The 16,913-nt window shown below is 44.5% G+C and overlaps 1 protein-coding gene across 5 annotated transcripts in view; it reads left to right on the forward strand.

The window, feature by feature from the left end:
* ARID2 (AT-rich interaction domain 2) overlaps positions 1–16,913 on the forward strand; it is a 94,809-nt gene that overhangs the window by 56,933 nt on the left and 20,963 nt on the right. For all 5 annotated transcript variants that reach the window (XM_076068491.1, XM_076068492.1, XM_076068490.1 and 2 more), the window contains exons 5-12: positions 2,387–2,517; positions 6,497–6,715; positions 8,566–8,633; positions 9,246–9,306; positions 10,636–10,886; positions 11,308–11,404; positions 14,978–15,187; positions 15,976–16,155. In XM_076068491.1, the coding sequence (XP_075924606.1) occupies positions 2,387–2,517; positions 6,497–6,715; positions 8,566–8,633; positions 9,246–9,306; positions 10,636–10,886; positions 11,308–11,404; positions 14,978–15,187; positions 15,976–16,155 (1,217 nt within the window). The remainder of the gene's footprint in view (positions 1–2,386; positions 2,518–6,496; positions 6,716–8,565; positions 8,634–9,245; positions 9,307–10,635; positions 10,887–11,307; positions 11,405–14,977; positions 15,188–15,975; positions 16,156–16,913) is intronic.

The raw sequence follows: 16,913 nt of genomic DNA on the forward strand, positions 1-16,913 counted from the left end.
CCACCTTGTTCAGCTATCATTTGTGGCCAGGTCACTTCTGGAAAAGAGGTGTATAGCTGTGGGCCTTACCTGATGAAATTTGAATAGTTTTAGTTTATTCTCTCACCTTTTATTTACCTCTGCTCTTGACCTCACCATGGCCACTCATGTCACACTATTGTTTCACTCGCCCCACCCACCTCTTTCTCTCGCCCTCTGGTTATGATGTACTCTGCGAATGTTCATTAGGTGCAGCTCACTTCTCGCGAATGGGTATGAACGGCAAAGATTACACACCACTTTTCAGTACAACCGTCAAACTGTAGCCATTCCATTTCCACAGCTTTGTATTCATGAAACTAGTGATGTACCAAAAGTGCAGTCGTTCTGGCTTTGAGCATGACAGAAGGGCAGTGTTAAAACAGCTGTTGCCATGTGCACGCTTCACAGAAATATACGCCTTTCTTTGTTTCCCACTGATGTCACAGGGTCATGTTCCAGGCTAAATGTGCCTGTACGGGCAGTTGTTCTATAGAAGATCAGCTTACAGCTGTATCCTTAATAATTCCGTATTCTCTGTTATATGTCACTTCGAAAAGTAAGATGCCAACTACATGTTTCTTTAAAGTAGTGTGTGTCATCTGGAGAATATGGTAAAAGTTATTTTTTTGTTATTAATCTTCAAGTCCATTTACTGCCAATTTCCGTTAAAAATTCCACGCACTGTTCGGTTGTTTTACGTGAAGATTTGAGCTATGCTTGCGCCCCTACAGCCTGGCCTTGTCGAATATCATAAGTCAAGCAGGGTGGCCCTCATCAGTACATGGATATGTATTATGAAAACTAAGAATAGGTTTTACCCCATTCAGGAAGTAAAACAGGTGTTAAGATGTTCAAATGCCAAATGGATACCTTTTGCAAGGAATCAAGTCTGCATTAATCACACGTGCTTGTGGTGAACATGCAAACAAACATGCTCTGATAATATATGGGAATTGTCTTTGAAACTGATTGGCCTACACCAGAGACAGCCTTCGTTATGGCCTAATCTCACCAGTGTCAGACTAGAGAACAACGGCAAAAGGCGAGCAGTACAAAGAGAATGCCACACGTATCAGATCATTTATAGCTCGGGGTGAGCAGCTATCATGGGGCCTTTTTGCCAGTATCAAAGTATGAAAAATAAGCATAGGGTTTACCCTTTCTGGCAATAAAACAAGAGGCGTTAAGATGTTCAAACACCAAATCGATAGGAATTTTTGGGGCAGGAAAATAATGTTAAGTATTCGGAGTGTACTGTACGGTGTCACCACATCCTCCTTCGCCCTAGCCGAACAAACGTCCCATCTACCGATGCATGGCATGGACATAAATCGCAACGGCAAATGTGAGCAAAAAAAAGTGGGCGGTGTATTAATGTAGCTGCCGGCGTTATTGTGTAAGAAACCTCTTGAGGCAACAGTTCATTGAGAGAGAAACCTGGTGTGATAGACCCGTGGATTTAGTGAACCATTTCAGCGTATGTATGTGTGTTGAACTTATTTCGCGCTTTAGTATATAGCCTACCGTGCTAATCGGAGGTGCAGCGTTGAGTCTGGGTAGTGTTAGTCTATGGGCAGTACGTACGTGTACTGTCTGAACTTTTGTTCACACCATGCGTAGCCAACCGTGCTTATTGGCTCATAGAATATACGTCATTTATAATACTAGATCTTCCTTTACCATGCTCTTCTTCTGCTTTTGTGCCCTACGTATGTGCGGCATTCTCTTTCTGGCGCGAAGCTGGGATCTACCTGACTTGGGTTGGATTCCTGTCATTGCACAAAAAGTACCAATTGGAATCTGAGCCTTGCCTCTTGCCCGCCTCCCTTAGGTAAACGGAGCATAAAATAAAGACTTGATGCAGTGAAATAAGACCTTAGCACGGATGGACATCAGAACTAGAGAGATAACATTTGATGGTCATGATGTTGGTCTTAATCCACGTTGTGTACCATTATGGCCAAGCTGCTCGTGCAGGGCACTTGTCCTGACACTTGGTTCAACTAAACAAAGAAAATGTGTCTAACTGGATGTTGACTGTAACTTATTTATGCATTTTCTTGTCTCACTATTGCGTTTTGGGAATTATGTATTGTGCTTTGGGGATGTGTATCCGGACTCTTTATTTTTCTATGGTGGAGGTTAAAACAACCGGAAATGAATGAATGAATGAACGAATCCCTGCTCATCAATAATCCTTTGCACTTTCAAAGTATTTTCTTGCAGTCTGTTGTTTTTTTCCCTTCTTCCCCCACCCATCCGATAAAACAAGTAAGAGGAATCCAAGCCAACCAGGTGAAAAAAAAAATAGTTGCACTTCAAATCATAATTGCACAATGCAGACTTCTGTTTTTTTTCATTTCAGGTACTTGGAGACGTACGAAAAGGTCCACCACTTTGGGGAGGAAGATGATGAATTCCAGGGAAGCTCGCGACCGCAAACTCCTGTGGGCGGCATCTCCTACACATACAATTACCAGCAGCACAATGTGCCCGGTGAGAGTAGTCCACAGAGTTCTAAATGCTTTGGAAAAAAATACACCGTGTTGGAACAAGACTACGGGGCCGCGTTTGTTTTGCTGAATTTCTCGTCAGGTTTTAGTTATAGTTTGATGGATTTTCTTGCAGTTTTTTTTCTACCATTACCTTGTTATGTTGTCACTTGCAAAAAAATGTTTGCCAATTTATTTTTGCAAACTTTTAATATACAATGCAAAATAATGTGTTTGGACTAGTAATAGTGTCCAAATGCGCTCACGTTTAAAACGCTGTGCGAGTTTTGTAGGTAGGAGGGGCACGCACATCAAGATAATCTGAAGAGTCTTTCTTGGGAAGAAAAGTAGACAGGATGGTAAAGATGTGAATTGAAACAATTTGGTCGAAAGGCTCCATCAGAGAGACATCGAGGAAGGTCTTGAGCGCTGTACTTGAACGAGGAAAAGATCTCAAAATTATGGAAAGTCGAGGGCAGAAATTGCAGACAAGTTGGACAGCAGCAGAAACGGAGTGATGCGTCATTTGAGCGATGGTTAACCGGGGGTTTTAACGGAATACCTTGGTTGCTGCATCGAAGGGGATTAAAATAAAATGCGAGAGGAGGGGTAAGGGTTGAACGGTTAGCAGGGGTTTGTTTTGTGGAGAATCTTAACTTCATGTTGGTACCAGCTTGCTGTGGTATATATTGTTCTGACATGAATGGGCTGTATGTGAAAAGGGTATGTGTTAAAGAAGTTTGATATTTTTTACATTCTTTTAGTGGTCAATGGTTGGCACAGTAGGGGCACAGGTGGTGCATTTGGCCATTCATCTCAGTAAGTCAACCCATGGCACCTGGGTCTGTCCCGTGTTCTCTGGCCAGTGGGCTTTTCACACTTCACGTGGCCTTGAAGTGAACATAGCCTGGCACAAGCACCATGGTGATGTCCACCGCCACTTCGTAATGATGAAACTGCGGCGGCGGTGGAAATTATTTTGTTGCGTGTCCTTCCTTTGGCTGCCAGTCTGTCATTAGTCTTTACCACGAGCCATCATCCCCATCTAGGGATGTGTCCAGCCCAATCTTCCATATATATTTTTTATTATTGTAAAATAAATAAAATGCCAAAGCATTGTTTGGAAAGAAGCTATAAACGTTTGGAAGGAGGGGGTACCTCTCTGTGAGCTGTTCTCTGAAGTCCGTTTTGGCCAAGAGCCTAGCAACGGTAGGTTCAAACTTAAAACGTCAGCTGTTAAAGGGTGTTATTAAAAAGTCTAACGACATTAAAGTACCTACATACAGTAGTGATGACACTGGTAGCATACAGAACTACACGTGTTTGGGGATCTCCCTCTCATAAGCTCCGTATACGGCCCAATGTTGATCGATTGTAGGATGTACTACTGTAGTGCTACACCATTTGCCCAAATAAGGCGTACGAGCCCCTTAATTAGTCATTTATCGTGCATTGTGTCCGTGCCGCAGCCTGCTCTCACTCCCTCTGAAATCGCTCCCTCTGAAATACGTTGAGGTGGCACGCAAGCCACAGAGCGGGAACTGCCACGTTAAACCATTCGAGAAAAGTGTTACCGATGATTGACGGGGTTACAACTGTAAGTCAAACGCTTCTGTGTCATCCTTTTGATCTTTGGAATGGCCACAATTTTAATCGGTTTGACACTACTTCGCAACGTCACTGCACAATGCCCAGTGCAATCTCCAGAGCGCTGCGTGCTGCCAATGAGCTCTCTGCTGGGACAAAAGCCCAGCAGCAGGGTTGCTGACTATAATAAAGCCCTTTCCCTTTGTTTAACCTTTACTGGCCGTTCGTCAATGAAACGAATTCCAGGTTGAAAATAAACAACATGGCTTAATGAGTTAATGTGCTGCTGACGTGCAGAAAATGTGTTGTGTGTATATAGCCCAAGGGATTAGTGTGTGAGTGCTGCCTGTCTTTATAATTATGTTTTTAGGGAAATATACACAAATTTATCAACTTGCAGCTGTGAAACTTGCTTCCTGCTGCAACTCGTCATGGATTGTAGCCAACTATTTTGAGTGACATACAACATTATTACTTGTAATATTAAGAAAAAGCCAGGGGAAATTTCAACTACAAATTTGAATAGTAACTATTCAATGTTTTATCATGGGACCTTTTTGGCAGTGTCAAAGTATGAAAAATAAGAATTGGTTTTACCCTTTAAGATGTTCAAATGCCAAATAGATAATTTTGCAAGGAATCAAGTCTGCATTAACGACACATACTTGTGGTGAACATGAAAACAAACAAGCTTGGATAATATATGCATTGTCTCTGAAACTGATTGGCCGACACCAGAGAGACAGCCTTCTTTATCTTGATTTGAAGCTTTCGTGACTGCAGGAATCCATACTCTTTGGTTCTTTCGGTAAAGTCTCGTAGGTAGAAATAAAATAAAATTTTAAAAAATCACGACGGTTTCGATCGCAACACAAGCATTCTTCATCAGGTGGAACAACCACAGCAAGAAAATGATGAAGTAGGCGAGAGAGCTGCCGTGGCAAGAGGTTATAGAGTAAAACCTTGGATTGCGAGTAACTTGGTCTGCGAGTGTTTTGCAAGACGAGCAAAATTTTTAAATAATTATTAATTTGATAAACGAGCGAGGGTCTTGCAATACGAGTAGTAACGTATATACGCTTTGTACTGCCGAGCGTCACGTGATCACAACTGATATACGAGTGCTTTGGATTGCAAACACGTTTCCGAAACGAATTATGCTTGCAATAGGTAAGAAAGGGGGGGGGGGAGGCAAGGGCCTCGTCTCACCAGTGTCAGACCAGAGAACACCAAAATGCGAACAGTACAAACACAATGCACGTATCACAGCATTGAGAGCTCAGGTTAAGCAGCTATATCATGGCACCTTGTTTCCATTATCAAAGTATGAAGAAAAAAAAGGTTTTACCACTTGATTTCTTGCAAAATGTATCTATTTGGTGTTTGAACATCTAAACACCTATATTCTTGGTTCTTTCGGTAAAGTCACGTAGAAGGGAAACAATAACATGATAAAAATATAAAACGTGACTTTACCGAAAGAACCAAGAATATGAATCCCTGTAGTCACGAAAGCTTTAAATCAAAATCTTAACACCTGTTTTATTGCCAGAAAGGGTAAAACCTATTCTTATTTTTCATGCTACAATGCTTGTTCAATTTGTTTATCAAATGATTGAGATTTCAACAAACATTTTTTACTTGTTGCAGAAATGCCTGAAATAGTACAAATATATTTTTGTATGTGAGTAATGAAATATTTTTTTTATATATACACACGTGTTCTTCCACTTCACTTGTACATGCAGCCATGCTATAATTTATCCTGACTTTAATTTCGATTTAAAGCTTTCGTGACTGCAATGATTCATCTTCTTTGGTTCTTTCGGTAAAGTCACTACCAGACAGTCTCGTCCCTTCACCTGATGAAGGCCGCTTGTGTTGTGGCCGAAACGTCGTGAGAATATTATTGTGTTATTTTATTTTATCAATTTATTATTTTATTCTTATCCTGACTTATAAAATGCATGTCAGGGAGGCTGGGAATATGGATACAATATGAATATGACTATGAATAAGGCTACAATTTATGGTGCATCAGCCTGACATATCTTTCAACGAAAGCAAAGGCAATTGTAGTAATCATCAATCTGAAATTTCACTCCATCAACAGGCTTGCATAGACCCAGAACCCATTGGAGTGCCCCAAATTTTCGTCGTGTCATTCAGAGTGCGAGAGCGACCCATTGCGCGCTGCGAAGTGACGTGCACGGTGCTTTGTTTTATGCGGTGGCGTCAATATCGCCCGTCGTCGCTGTGCGTGGACAAGAGAGGAGGTGACGGTGAGAAACTGTGGTCAAGTTGTCACTTTGGAAACCTGTGTGTAGCCGCATTGCCGCTTTGTGCTGAGCGATGTGTCCGCCCTTGCCGGGGATGGTTGGTCGCCTGGCCCGCAGACCACATGAGGCAAGGGAACGGGCTATCGACGGAGCTGCTGCCGGCGAGCGAGTACCGCAAGCTGGCACTCTCGCTCCTCTCGGGCCTGCCCAACGAGGTGGACTTTGCGGTGAACGTGTGCACCCTGCTGTCGCACGAGGGCCGGCGCGCCATGCACCTGGATCGAGACCCCCGCCTCGTGGCGCTGCTGCTTGCGCATGCCGGCGTCTTCGACGACAGTGAGTGTGGGAAGACCTCCCGGTGCCCCCTTACCCTCCCCGGTGCCGCCCTCTTACATTTTATTTTACCAGGTAAGGCCCACTGAGTGAGCTGTGTGTAGCTCTTTTTCAGAAGTGACCTGGCCACAAATAATTGCTCGACGAAGTGGCTTATCGAGTGGAAATGTATAGCAGCCAAAAACTGTGAACCCGTATGTGAATTCTAAATGTGGAGGGAAAAAGCCGGAGGGCCCAGAGAAAAATCTGCGACCACGGGGAGAATGGCATGCAAACTCCAAATATGCAGGCGTCAGGGTCTGGATCGAACTCACAACCTCCTGTATACCAGGCGAGGGAGCCAACAACTCGTCACCTGTGCGCCCAATGTTAATGTGCCGCAGAGTTCGCAAGGTTGACCACTGCTGATTGGTACATGCAGCCATAGCCAATCGGTGTTGGGGTAGTGCAAAGGGGATGGAGCTAAAGGGCTTAAAACATTTGCAATCAGCCACCACTGATGAACTGTCGCGTGTGGAGAGCGACAAGAGATTAACAGAAGTGAGCGCATTTGCGTAGCTGCACGACAATGCAGGGCCTGATTGCAAGGTCTCTAGAAAATTACAAATGATTGGTGTCAAACTCCGAAGTTAATTTGAAATTTCTTGGTGGAGGGGGGAGATGCTGGAGGCCTGGGCCCAGGGGCGGAGCCAGGATTTCAGGTCGGGGTTACATTCAACAAATTTTAATTTCAAGAATGATTAGAGAGGCAGGCTGTTGAACTAGACTCCATCGGTTGGCGACACACTCTGACAATGCAGTTGCACGGAGTCCGCCAGACCGAGTGTCGTACACTTATACGCAGAATGTCACCCCTGTCACCCCCCCTGGCTCCGCCCCTGCCTGGGCCGAGTCGTATATTCAAAAGTTGTAATTTATTATGACTGAAATTGGTAAAACATAGTGAGGGCTGTTGATGTAGTGGTAATAATAACCATGATAACTATGATAATTTGATATTATCAATGAAAACCGAAATATTAAATTGTACCTCTATAAATGCTCATAATTTGGGCCTAGTTTAAGCCTAAACTAAGCCCAAACTATGAACACCATGTAGCCAAAACTTTAAGAACTTCCACTGTGGAGAGGTGCGAGCATATTTTATGTCACCTAAGGCACGTGACTCATTCAGTAAATGTCGGTGTCAACTCTTGTGTGAACCTTGCCAGAGTTGCTTATGCCGAATGGCTGTGAAGTTTTTTTGTTTGTGTATTTTTATGATGGAAGATAATGTCTCTGTCTCTCGAGGAAAGTAGCTTATGCCTCACCTTGTACATAATCACATTTACCCAGGAAAGCCTTCCTGAGTACCAAGACACTTCTTCAGCAAATATTGGTATATTTGGCCAATTTCATTTTTGAGTGTTGGCTTCACGTGGAAGTCAACTATTGTACCTGGAGAAATTCCACAGATGTGAGTGTATAACAATTCAATCCCTTTAAAAATGTTATCTGTACAGATGGGTCCAATCCTTTAAATCGTATGTGGACTGAGCCCATCTCCTGTCCACCTTTGCAGCCTGTGATGGACTGGTGGTCACCCATTCAAGTAGTTAACCTGCTTAATCATCCTGCTTAGCTTCTGATAGCCGATGTGTGTTGAGCGTTATTTTGATGTTTTCGTGACAGTAATTTAACATGCGGTCTCTTAAATGAGCAATAAACTGCAATTGCGTGGATTTCTAACTCGGGAAGTTATTTATAACTCACGAGTTATAAACCTTTACCAATTGAACCACAAATACATGTAGCTATGGTGTTAAATGTGTCTGCATGAGACTCGAATCCCAAGTCTACGTCCTGTCTTACAGGTCCAGGGAGCTTGTTCAATGTCTATGACTCGGAATGGAGGGCAAAGTCTGGACGGGACTTCATTAAGGTAAGAGTGAACTTTATGTAAATTACTTTAACGCTTGTTAAAAATGAAAACCAAATATATATTATTTTTGTAGTGACTGGGTTTGAGACCATTTTATAACCAAACACTCACCTCTCATAAAAATCACGGTTTAATCCCAGGTGGTTATCCTGACCCACTATTTAAAGAGCACTCATTAATTCCCCTGACATTTGCTTTCATCTCCATGAGCCACTCAAAGATCTTTATCTTATAAAACATGTATGGGACTTGCTATTTCTGTTCGGATACAATTATGTTTGGATGCATTCGGCATTCTGTTTCACGTTTGTTACGTAATTTTTTTTATTTTTGTTGGGGTTTTTTCTTATGTTGGCCATGAACACAATTCTCACGCATGTGTGTGTTGTATTTTTTTGTTAGTTTATGAAAGCAGGTGGGGTTCAAGTTTTTCGTCATGAGTGTTGTCAATGACCGCCTAAGAAAATTTGACTTTTGACATCAGCGGCTAAGGCCCTGATTTGTGCCATGGTTTAGTAATCAGTACCTGAGATTCAGATGACATAAGTACTCTTGGGATCCTTTGAAATTATTTCTCACGGTGATTTGATGTTTGTTCCCGGCTGTTTGTAGTTCTGGAAGCAGTCGATCGATGACTTGGAGGTGCGAGAACTCATCTGCGACAAAAATAAAGGTGAAATGTTTACGGAAATTAATATTACTGGTCACTGCAAACGAACAATTTATTGACTTAAACTGAACAAACAGATATTTAAATGAAACTTAAACTTTAAAGAACTAAACCCGAAAAATAGTTTCAATAAATATGATTTAATTGAATTATTGACGTTTTGATATACTGTACTCAATTTGGAACCTGATGTTGCATGATAGCAAGTCTTCTACAATTCATATCAGTGGTCACAAAAAATTATGCGAAATAATATATCGGACTTTTAACTGAAACTTGGGTAAAACTATAGGACATTTATCAGGTATGGCATTTGAATATGAGTAATATACAAAACTAAAGCTAGCAAAATTATAAAACCTAAATTTACCTGCAGCTGGACATTTAAAATGCATAATACGTGGTGAACACTTTGTGACAGTTCCTCATCAAATGTGCAGCAGACCTGGCATGTTGCGATTCATTGCTAGAAACAAATTATCGTGTTCATTGTACACACTTCAAATGGTGCATGTAATAACTTAACATATGCAATTCATGCACATTTTTATTTTGTTATTTTCATTACGCTTGCTTACCCAGGTAAGCCTTGTTCTATCTCATATTTCATGAGGGTCCCAACAAGCCTTTGCACGCGGGGGTGATGATTGCTTACGTTTGTTCCAATAGAGCTGTGAAGCAATACGCATTGCAATTGTCAAATTTGGACCGTAAAGTCGGCACACGATAACGTTCTCTTGTGAAAGATGTCACAGCATAATTTAATGTCCGCTGTGAAGCAGACTATGTATATATTTACGGTTGATACAACCGCACTTCTAATTACGGATATGTATTTTTTTTCCCAAAACGCTAATGAGACTTTGCAAACAAGGCAGAACAGAGGCAGTGAATACAAACGATACCAAAATAGAATGGATCTTCAATGCAAATCACGACTTGCAACTCACGACGGTTTTAACATTACCTAACATCATTGTAGTGATAATTCTATTTCACAAGGCCTTATTTAATTTAATTGGGGTTCCTCTGTGGCGAGATATTAACTACCTCGCCTGGTATACAGGAGGTATTGGGTTCGATCCCAACCCTTGACACATTTGAAGTTTGGCCGCTATCAATTTCCCCGTGATAAGCCACTTTGTTGAGCTATCATTCATGGTCAGGTTACTTCAGAAATAGAGCTCCATAGCCCCCCGCGGGCCTTACCTGGTAAAATAAATATAGTTACTAGTCGATTAATTTCTCCCCCTCCCCCACCTCTATCCTCCACCACCACCACTGCCCATCTGTGCTTGGCCGTCCGACCTCTCCTCCGATGGCTGTACCAAGGCCGCACGGAGCAGCGTCCGTGGGGCGAGTGGCTGCTGAGCACGGGCCGCAGTGCAGGCGTGGACGACCCCGAGTGCCAGCGCGTGCTGCAGATCTCCGTGATCCTGCGCAACCTCTCGTTCCTCGAGTCCAACGCCAAACTCATGGCGTCGCACCGCGCCTGCCTCCGCTTCCTCATCATGTGCGCGCACTGCAAGTTCTCCAGCCTGCGGCAGATGGGGCTGGACACGCTGGGGAACATCGCCTCTGAGGTATCGATCCTACCACCGCGTTCTCTTCACTCTATCCACGTGCAGGGTGGGGGCTGTGACTGAGCGGGGCGGGGGGGGGGGTGGGTGGTGGTGGTGCGGGGGGCAAGGTCCCGCCAAGGTCCCTGGGACTTGTCTTGTGTGAGAGGGAGGCACCCAGGGGTGGGAAGTGGGGGTGTTGGGGGTGGCAGAGGACTGTCAACAACAGGTACTTTTGCCGTATTATTTTTAAAACGTTTTTCTGGCTGGATGAGAGGGAGGGACGGTTGCGTCCAAAGTGTAGATTCAGAACGTGTTACTTAAGTTTCCTTTTGAGTTTTCAGGGCACCAAAGTGTAAATTGCGATCAGCCAACATTGCCATGCTGGTGCGCTTGCCGTATTGCTTGCGGTATATGTTCACGCTGTCTGGTGGTGTTTCCTCAGTTGCAACTGGATCCCATTGACTTCAGGAGTACCCAACTTATCTTCCATACCATCACCAAGTGTCTCACCTCAACTGACAAATTCCAGAGGATACGAGGTGAGGTCCCCCCCCGCCCCCGCCCCCCCCCCGTATTCTCATTCGCACCTCTGCTCAGGCATGGCTCGGCTCGCAGCCATGCTGAAGGTGAGCTGATGCTGAGCACCGATTTCTTTTTGATAGAGGTGGGGGCAGTGAGAGGCTTTCCTAATTTGCTCAATTCCAATGTAATTCCATCCATGAAGTCAATAATTTACGGGGATGTTGACGTGTCTAACGATCATGTAAATGATCGGACAAATAGTAATAATTTTATAACCAATTATTATTACGTGGCGAGTGATAGCGACGCTGTTTTGGGTGTATTGATATTTGCACCAATGGTAAATGGTGGTGTCGCTTAAGATGATGATACTATACCGGATGATGTGACGGCACTAGTGATAATGATGATGGAATCATTGACAATGATTAAACTGTCACGTGTAAAACAATAACAGACGTGACCTTTTACGGATGACCTCAACCTTTACCCATTCTAAGGATCTCGGCAGTGCCAACCCTACGCTTAGGTCGACTACCGCAATAATTAGCTCATGCCTAAAGTACAATTGTTAGTGCTTTACCCTGTCAATCATGTCTTTATTTTGCACATGCATACAGGCACCCTTAAATAATTTCTGAATTTATTTTACATTTCAATAATGTAAAGTTTTGCTGTCTCTATGCTTCTTAGCGCCCACCATGCATTTGTGTATGATTCTGTGCTGCACATTCTGTTAATTGCAAATTCAGTTAATTTAACTTTGATAATGTCACGTTTTCATTTCCTGTCACGTTCAATTGCTCTAACTCATTTCACGGTGGGCTTATTTTGACAAATGTTCCATGTTAATTTTATTTACTTTTAATTTGTTGCCCATCCGTTTCAGTGCTAGAACATTAAATGGAAATTGTTATATTCGGTGTTGTTGTTGGTTAGAGTTTAGGAGTTTAGGCTATGAATAGTGTTTGTCACCAAACTAGTTTTAGTACTAAATTAGATTTCAAGTCGGTGCATGATTATAACACTGGGATACAGGTTACATAGAGGGTCATACCTGTTACTTTGTACTTTTGAATAGTAATATTGTTATGGTGAAAATATTGCACAGAAGGGGTAAGTATTAGAGTTAAAGTATGGAACGGAGTTAGCTTTAATGTGGGTCCGTTTTGTGCAAAAGTTACGGCATATGGAAACTTATGCCCGTCAGCTTTGGTAGTTGTTAATTGTGTCATGCACCAACACATTTGAACTAATTTCTTTAGAACTGCTTCTTGCATTTCGTTTGTTGTTCTCTTACCCCCCACTGCGCACCTTCAATTTCCACGGTTGGATACGTACGGTGCAAAAGAAGTTCAACTTACATGCAATTCCTAAGCAGTGCGTGTACTTGTTTTAGTCTGGACGGATACTTGGATGTAATGGAAAGGCTAGTAAATGCTAGGTTTATTCTTAGCGAATACTTTTTGATGCAAGGTTGTGTATTCAGGCAGTATCTTTTAAATTGAGGGAAACGAATACGTAGAAATTTTATTTGTAGGGAATTAAAAGTTTGCACTGTTGTTTGTTTATATTGGTTCTTGTGTGAAAAGTTTAGCAAGATAATTCAAATGCTTTTGGATAGCATCAGTACAATCCTTAATGTAATACAAAGCAATAGTGTGTACGGTTATTATATAATGAAATATAATATAACTAGAGGGCTAGTAATTCACCCCCCTTCCCCTGTGAAGTGATCCGATCAATTATCACCATTCAGGATAAAGATAAAGGCAGTAATTTTCTTTTATGTTTTAAATATTGTGGTGGGTGTAGTGGTCACTAGTGGCTGCAAGGGGCATGTGAATCCATTGCATACAAGATAGATGATATATAAAAAAACATCAGTTCTTGCACGTGCGATATAATGTGTGTATCGTGAGTGCAATACTCAATGTTAATAAATCGCTTCATTGTTAAACATTTAATTATGAGGTCAGCTATACTCCACGTAGGTAAATATACCTCCTTTGTCAGTTAAACGAATATCCCCACCATCAGTATTTACCTTCCCTTTGCATTCATTTCTGCCCGCATGCGACTCGCAGCGTTAACGGCTATTTACATAGCCTGTGCAGACTCGTTGCACTTATTAATAATTTCATTAAGACAAAACAAAAGCCCTTAAGGCAGCGCACGTCACTGAAGGTGATGACAGCCGATAGACACTACTAGGAAAGGAATGGTTGTCAAAATAAGGTGTGAGTGTGCACCATGTACTTTTAACTTCTTTGGCACTGTACGTAGCCAACCGCGCTAATCGGAGGTGCGGCGGTGGCGAGGGGAGGATAACAAACTGAACACAACAACATGCAGTTCCAAAGAATTTAAAAGAGCAGGTTAAAGAAGGGGAGAGACGCGGTGATTGGGAGTCTTCAGTATTTCTGAGAGAAGTATCATGTAGCTGAAAGGTACCGTTTGCAGTTGGGTCATTGTGTGGGGAGGTCTTCATTCAGCTGTGGCTTGTAATCGGCTTTGATAATGATGATGATTTGTTATCATAGTTTGTGCAAGTTTCAACGCATGTGTTCCTCCTGTAAGTCTAATACGCCTTCTGGGTGTTTGAATGTTGTCTGCCCATGGGATTAACTTTTAAATTACGTGCAAGTGCGGTGCTTGCGTCTACCATCCCGACCTTACTGCACTGCCAGGTGAAAAATAAACAATGTAAAAAATGTATTATGGCAACCATTGGATTGAACGTGATGGGTGTAATGCTTAATGATGCTGACCTCCCCACGTGTTGAACTTCCAAACGTCTCTGCGTACGTCTTTGCACGTTTCTCCCTATGCATTCAGTGCCCCACATGAGTAATGCGTGTTTGCAACGTGTCCGTGGGGAGCGGTAGTGTAATGGATTAGTGTGCTGCGCTACAAAGCTCGTGTGTGACCCAAGTTCAATTCCCGCTCACGGCCAACACAAAGTAACGATTATCTGAACTGGTCTTGGGCCTCTCCTAGGTCGACTCGGCCTCAAATGAAAACCTGGTGCAGTGTGTACAAAAATTGCCACTGGGGAGACAAAGGCGGCCGGGCGTGGTGCTGGCCACCCACCCCCCGTCGTGTGCCGTGCCAGCCTTCATAGGTGCTCGCTAGCGGCAATTTCCCCAACAGTCTGCTAAGGCTACACGGGGCATCTTTGTCTTTTTTAAGGAACTGAGCTGTGGGGTTGTGACATGGGGGAGGGTGTTTCTTAGTCACCTTGCAGATACGCAATTGCCCTTCAGAAGAGCGCTTTGAAATAAAGTTTAGCCTGTTCCAAAAACCCCCGGTGCTCAGCCGTTGTGGTAGTCGCCCACTTCTCCAAAGGACAGAACACAACGTGGAGTATCTACTCATCATCTCCAAACTTTATATATTTTTGTCATTGTCTGTTTAGCACAACCTGTCCCCCCTCGTTGGGATTCACGGCGGGAGAAGAGGGACGGGGCGGACCGGCTACGCTTGTGCGCGTCTGCATCGGTGCGGTGCATGTTCTCGCGTTCATCCGTTGGCGCCGGTGCGTTTTCCCGTGCGTGACCTCTGCGCACGCGTCCGCCTCTGGCCTTCAGGCATGGAGATTTTGGGCAGCCTCTGCATGGCAGAGGAGAACGGCGAAGTGGTTGGCGAGTGCGTGGAGGTGGAGGCCTACTGCGAGATGGTGCAGCTGCTGGTGCTGCCGGACGTTCTGCTCGTACTGGGCACTCTGGAGGTGCTGTACCAGCTGTCGGAGATCGGGGAAGGCCCCTGCAGCAAGATCGCGCGCGTGCACCGCAGCGTCGGTAATGAAACTTTGAACAAAATCGTAAACTGTTTTTTTTATATATCCGGTAAAGGGCCCACTGAGCTATGTAGCTCTTTTTTTTTCAGAAGCAACCTGGCTATCACAAATGGTAGCTCTGCGCGGTGGCTTATCACGTGGACATTTATCGCAGCCAAATACTCTAAATGCGCGTTGATTGGAAATGCACACTCCCAATATGCAGCAGGTGTCAGGGTCTGGATCAAACCCACGGCTCTCTTGTCTACCAGGCTCGGTAGTTAACTTCTCGCCACCATTGCCCCCCTGCGTCTCGTTGCCAGGCAGCCAACTGTCGGACCTGCTGCTGTTATTATTTTTCCTGTGGCCAAATGACGTGTGGAATGTTCCTGATCTCATCGGATCTCCGGTCCTGCGCAGGGTGGAGCCTGGATAGTGCTTGGATGGGTGACCACCATGCATAGCAGTTTGCTATGGGTTGCGGGGCTATGTGGTGTGCGGCAGAGGGCAGTGCACAATCCATTGTAGTACCGTAGTGCTAAGCACTTCCGATGAGCACGGTTGGCTACATGAATTCAACAGACTTACATATGCTGGTCACCTTTACCAACCCGCACTGACTAACTTGATGAAATTTGGTGAAATATGAACAATGCACGCGTACGCAATCGCAAAAAAAACACATAGCTGCTCTTTGCTGTCGCAATAAACAAAAACATTTGACGATGCCTGCTTCGACGGTGTGACTGCTACCACAGTTGCCCCATGCGCGTGTGTGCTTGACGGCCGGTTTGCCCCATCTCCCCGCAGAGTGCCTGGTGAGCTTGGCGACGCTGGACGTGCAGACCATGGGCACGGAGTGCCTGTCGGTCGTCAAGATCGTGGAGCACCACACCCCAGCGCCGCACGTGCCGGCGGACAGCCGCAGCGCCAGCGGCGCCTCCGCCGCCGCTACTGGCGGCGACGCGCACCTCGCCCCCGCAGGCGGTGGTACGCAGCAGCAGGGCGGGCAGCCCCTTGCGTCGCACCCGCCTACTGGACACCTGTGAAAAAGAGCTTTATGGCTCATCGGATTCTTCCAGTAATAAATGCATGTTCTGGCGATTCTGAAATGAGCAGAGCAGCAAGTGAGCCGAATGGTGCAAGGATGATGATAACAAGAAATAGACGGTCAATAGATAGGCCAATGATGCAAATGATTTAGCTCGAAAAGACGATGCAGATACCCCCCGTATAGCCTTAACGGCCTGTTGGGGCAAGTGCTGTTATTAGCGGGTGCCACACGAGGGGGTGGCTGGTCAGTACGACACACAAAGATCCCCCGTATAACCCGATCAGACTGTTGGGGCAAGTGCTGTTAGCGAGGGGGTGGGTGGCCAGCACCACGCCCGGCCACCTTTGTCTCCCCAGTGGCGATATTTACACATCGCAACAGGTACTCATTTGAGGCGGAGTTGACCTAGGGAAAGGGCCAGGACCGGTTAAGATGATTGCCATTGGTGATGATGGTGGCCATGAGTGGGAATCGAACTCGGGTCGCCGGGTTCGTAGCGCTGTGCGCGAACCGTCGCATTGCCGCTCCCCACACAGAAGAAAGCTGTCGAGCATGCTCGCACAGAAGGACGAGCAAGCAGAGCAGATAAAAATAAAGACGAGAAAATAACAGGCCATTTAAGCCGACAAATAAGCATTGAGAGAATGAGTTGAAACAGTATAAATACAACCAGCATGCACATAGAGAGGAGACC

The sequence above is a fragment of the Petromyzon marinus genome, chromosome 21 (genome assembly GCF_048934315.1).
Source record: "Petromyzon marinus isolate PM22_M1 ecotype Great Lakes invasive population chromosome 21, UKy_Petmar_22M1.pri1.0, whole genome shotgun sequence".
Classification (NCBI taxonomy): domain Eukaryota; kingdom Metazoa; phylum Chordata; class Hyperoartia; order Petromyzontiformes; family Petromyzontidae; genus Petromyzon; species Petromyzon marinus.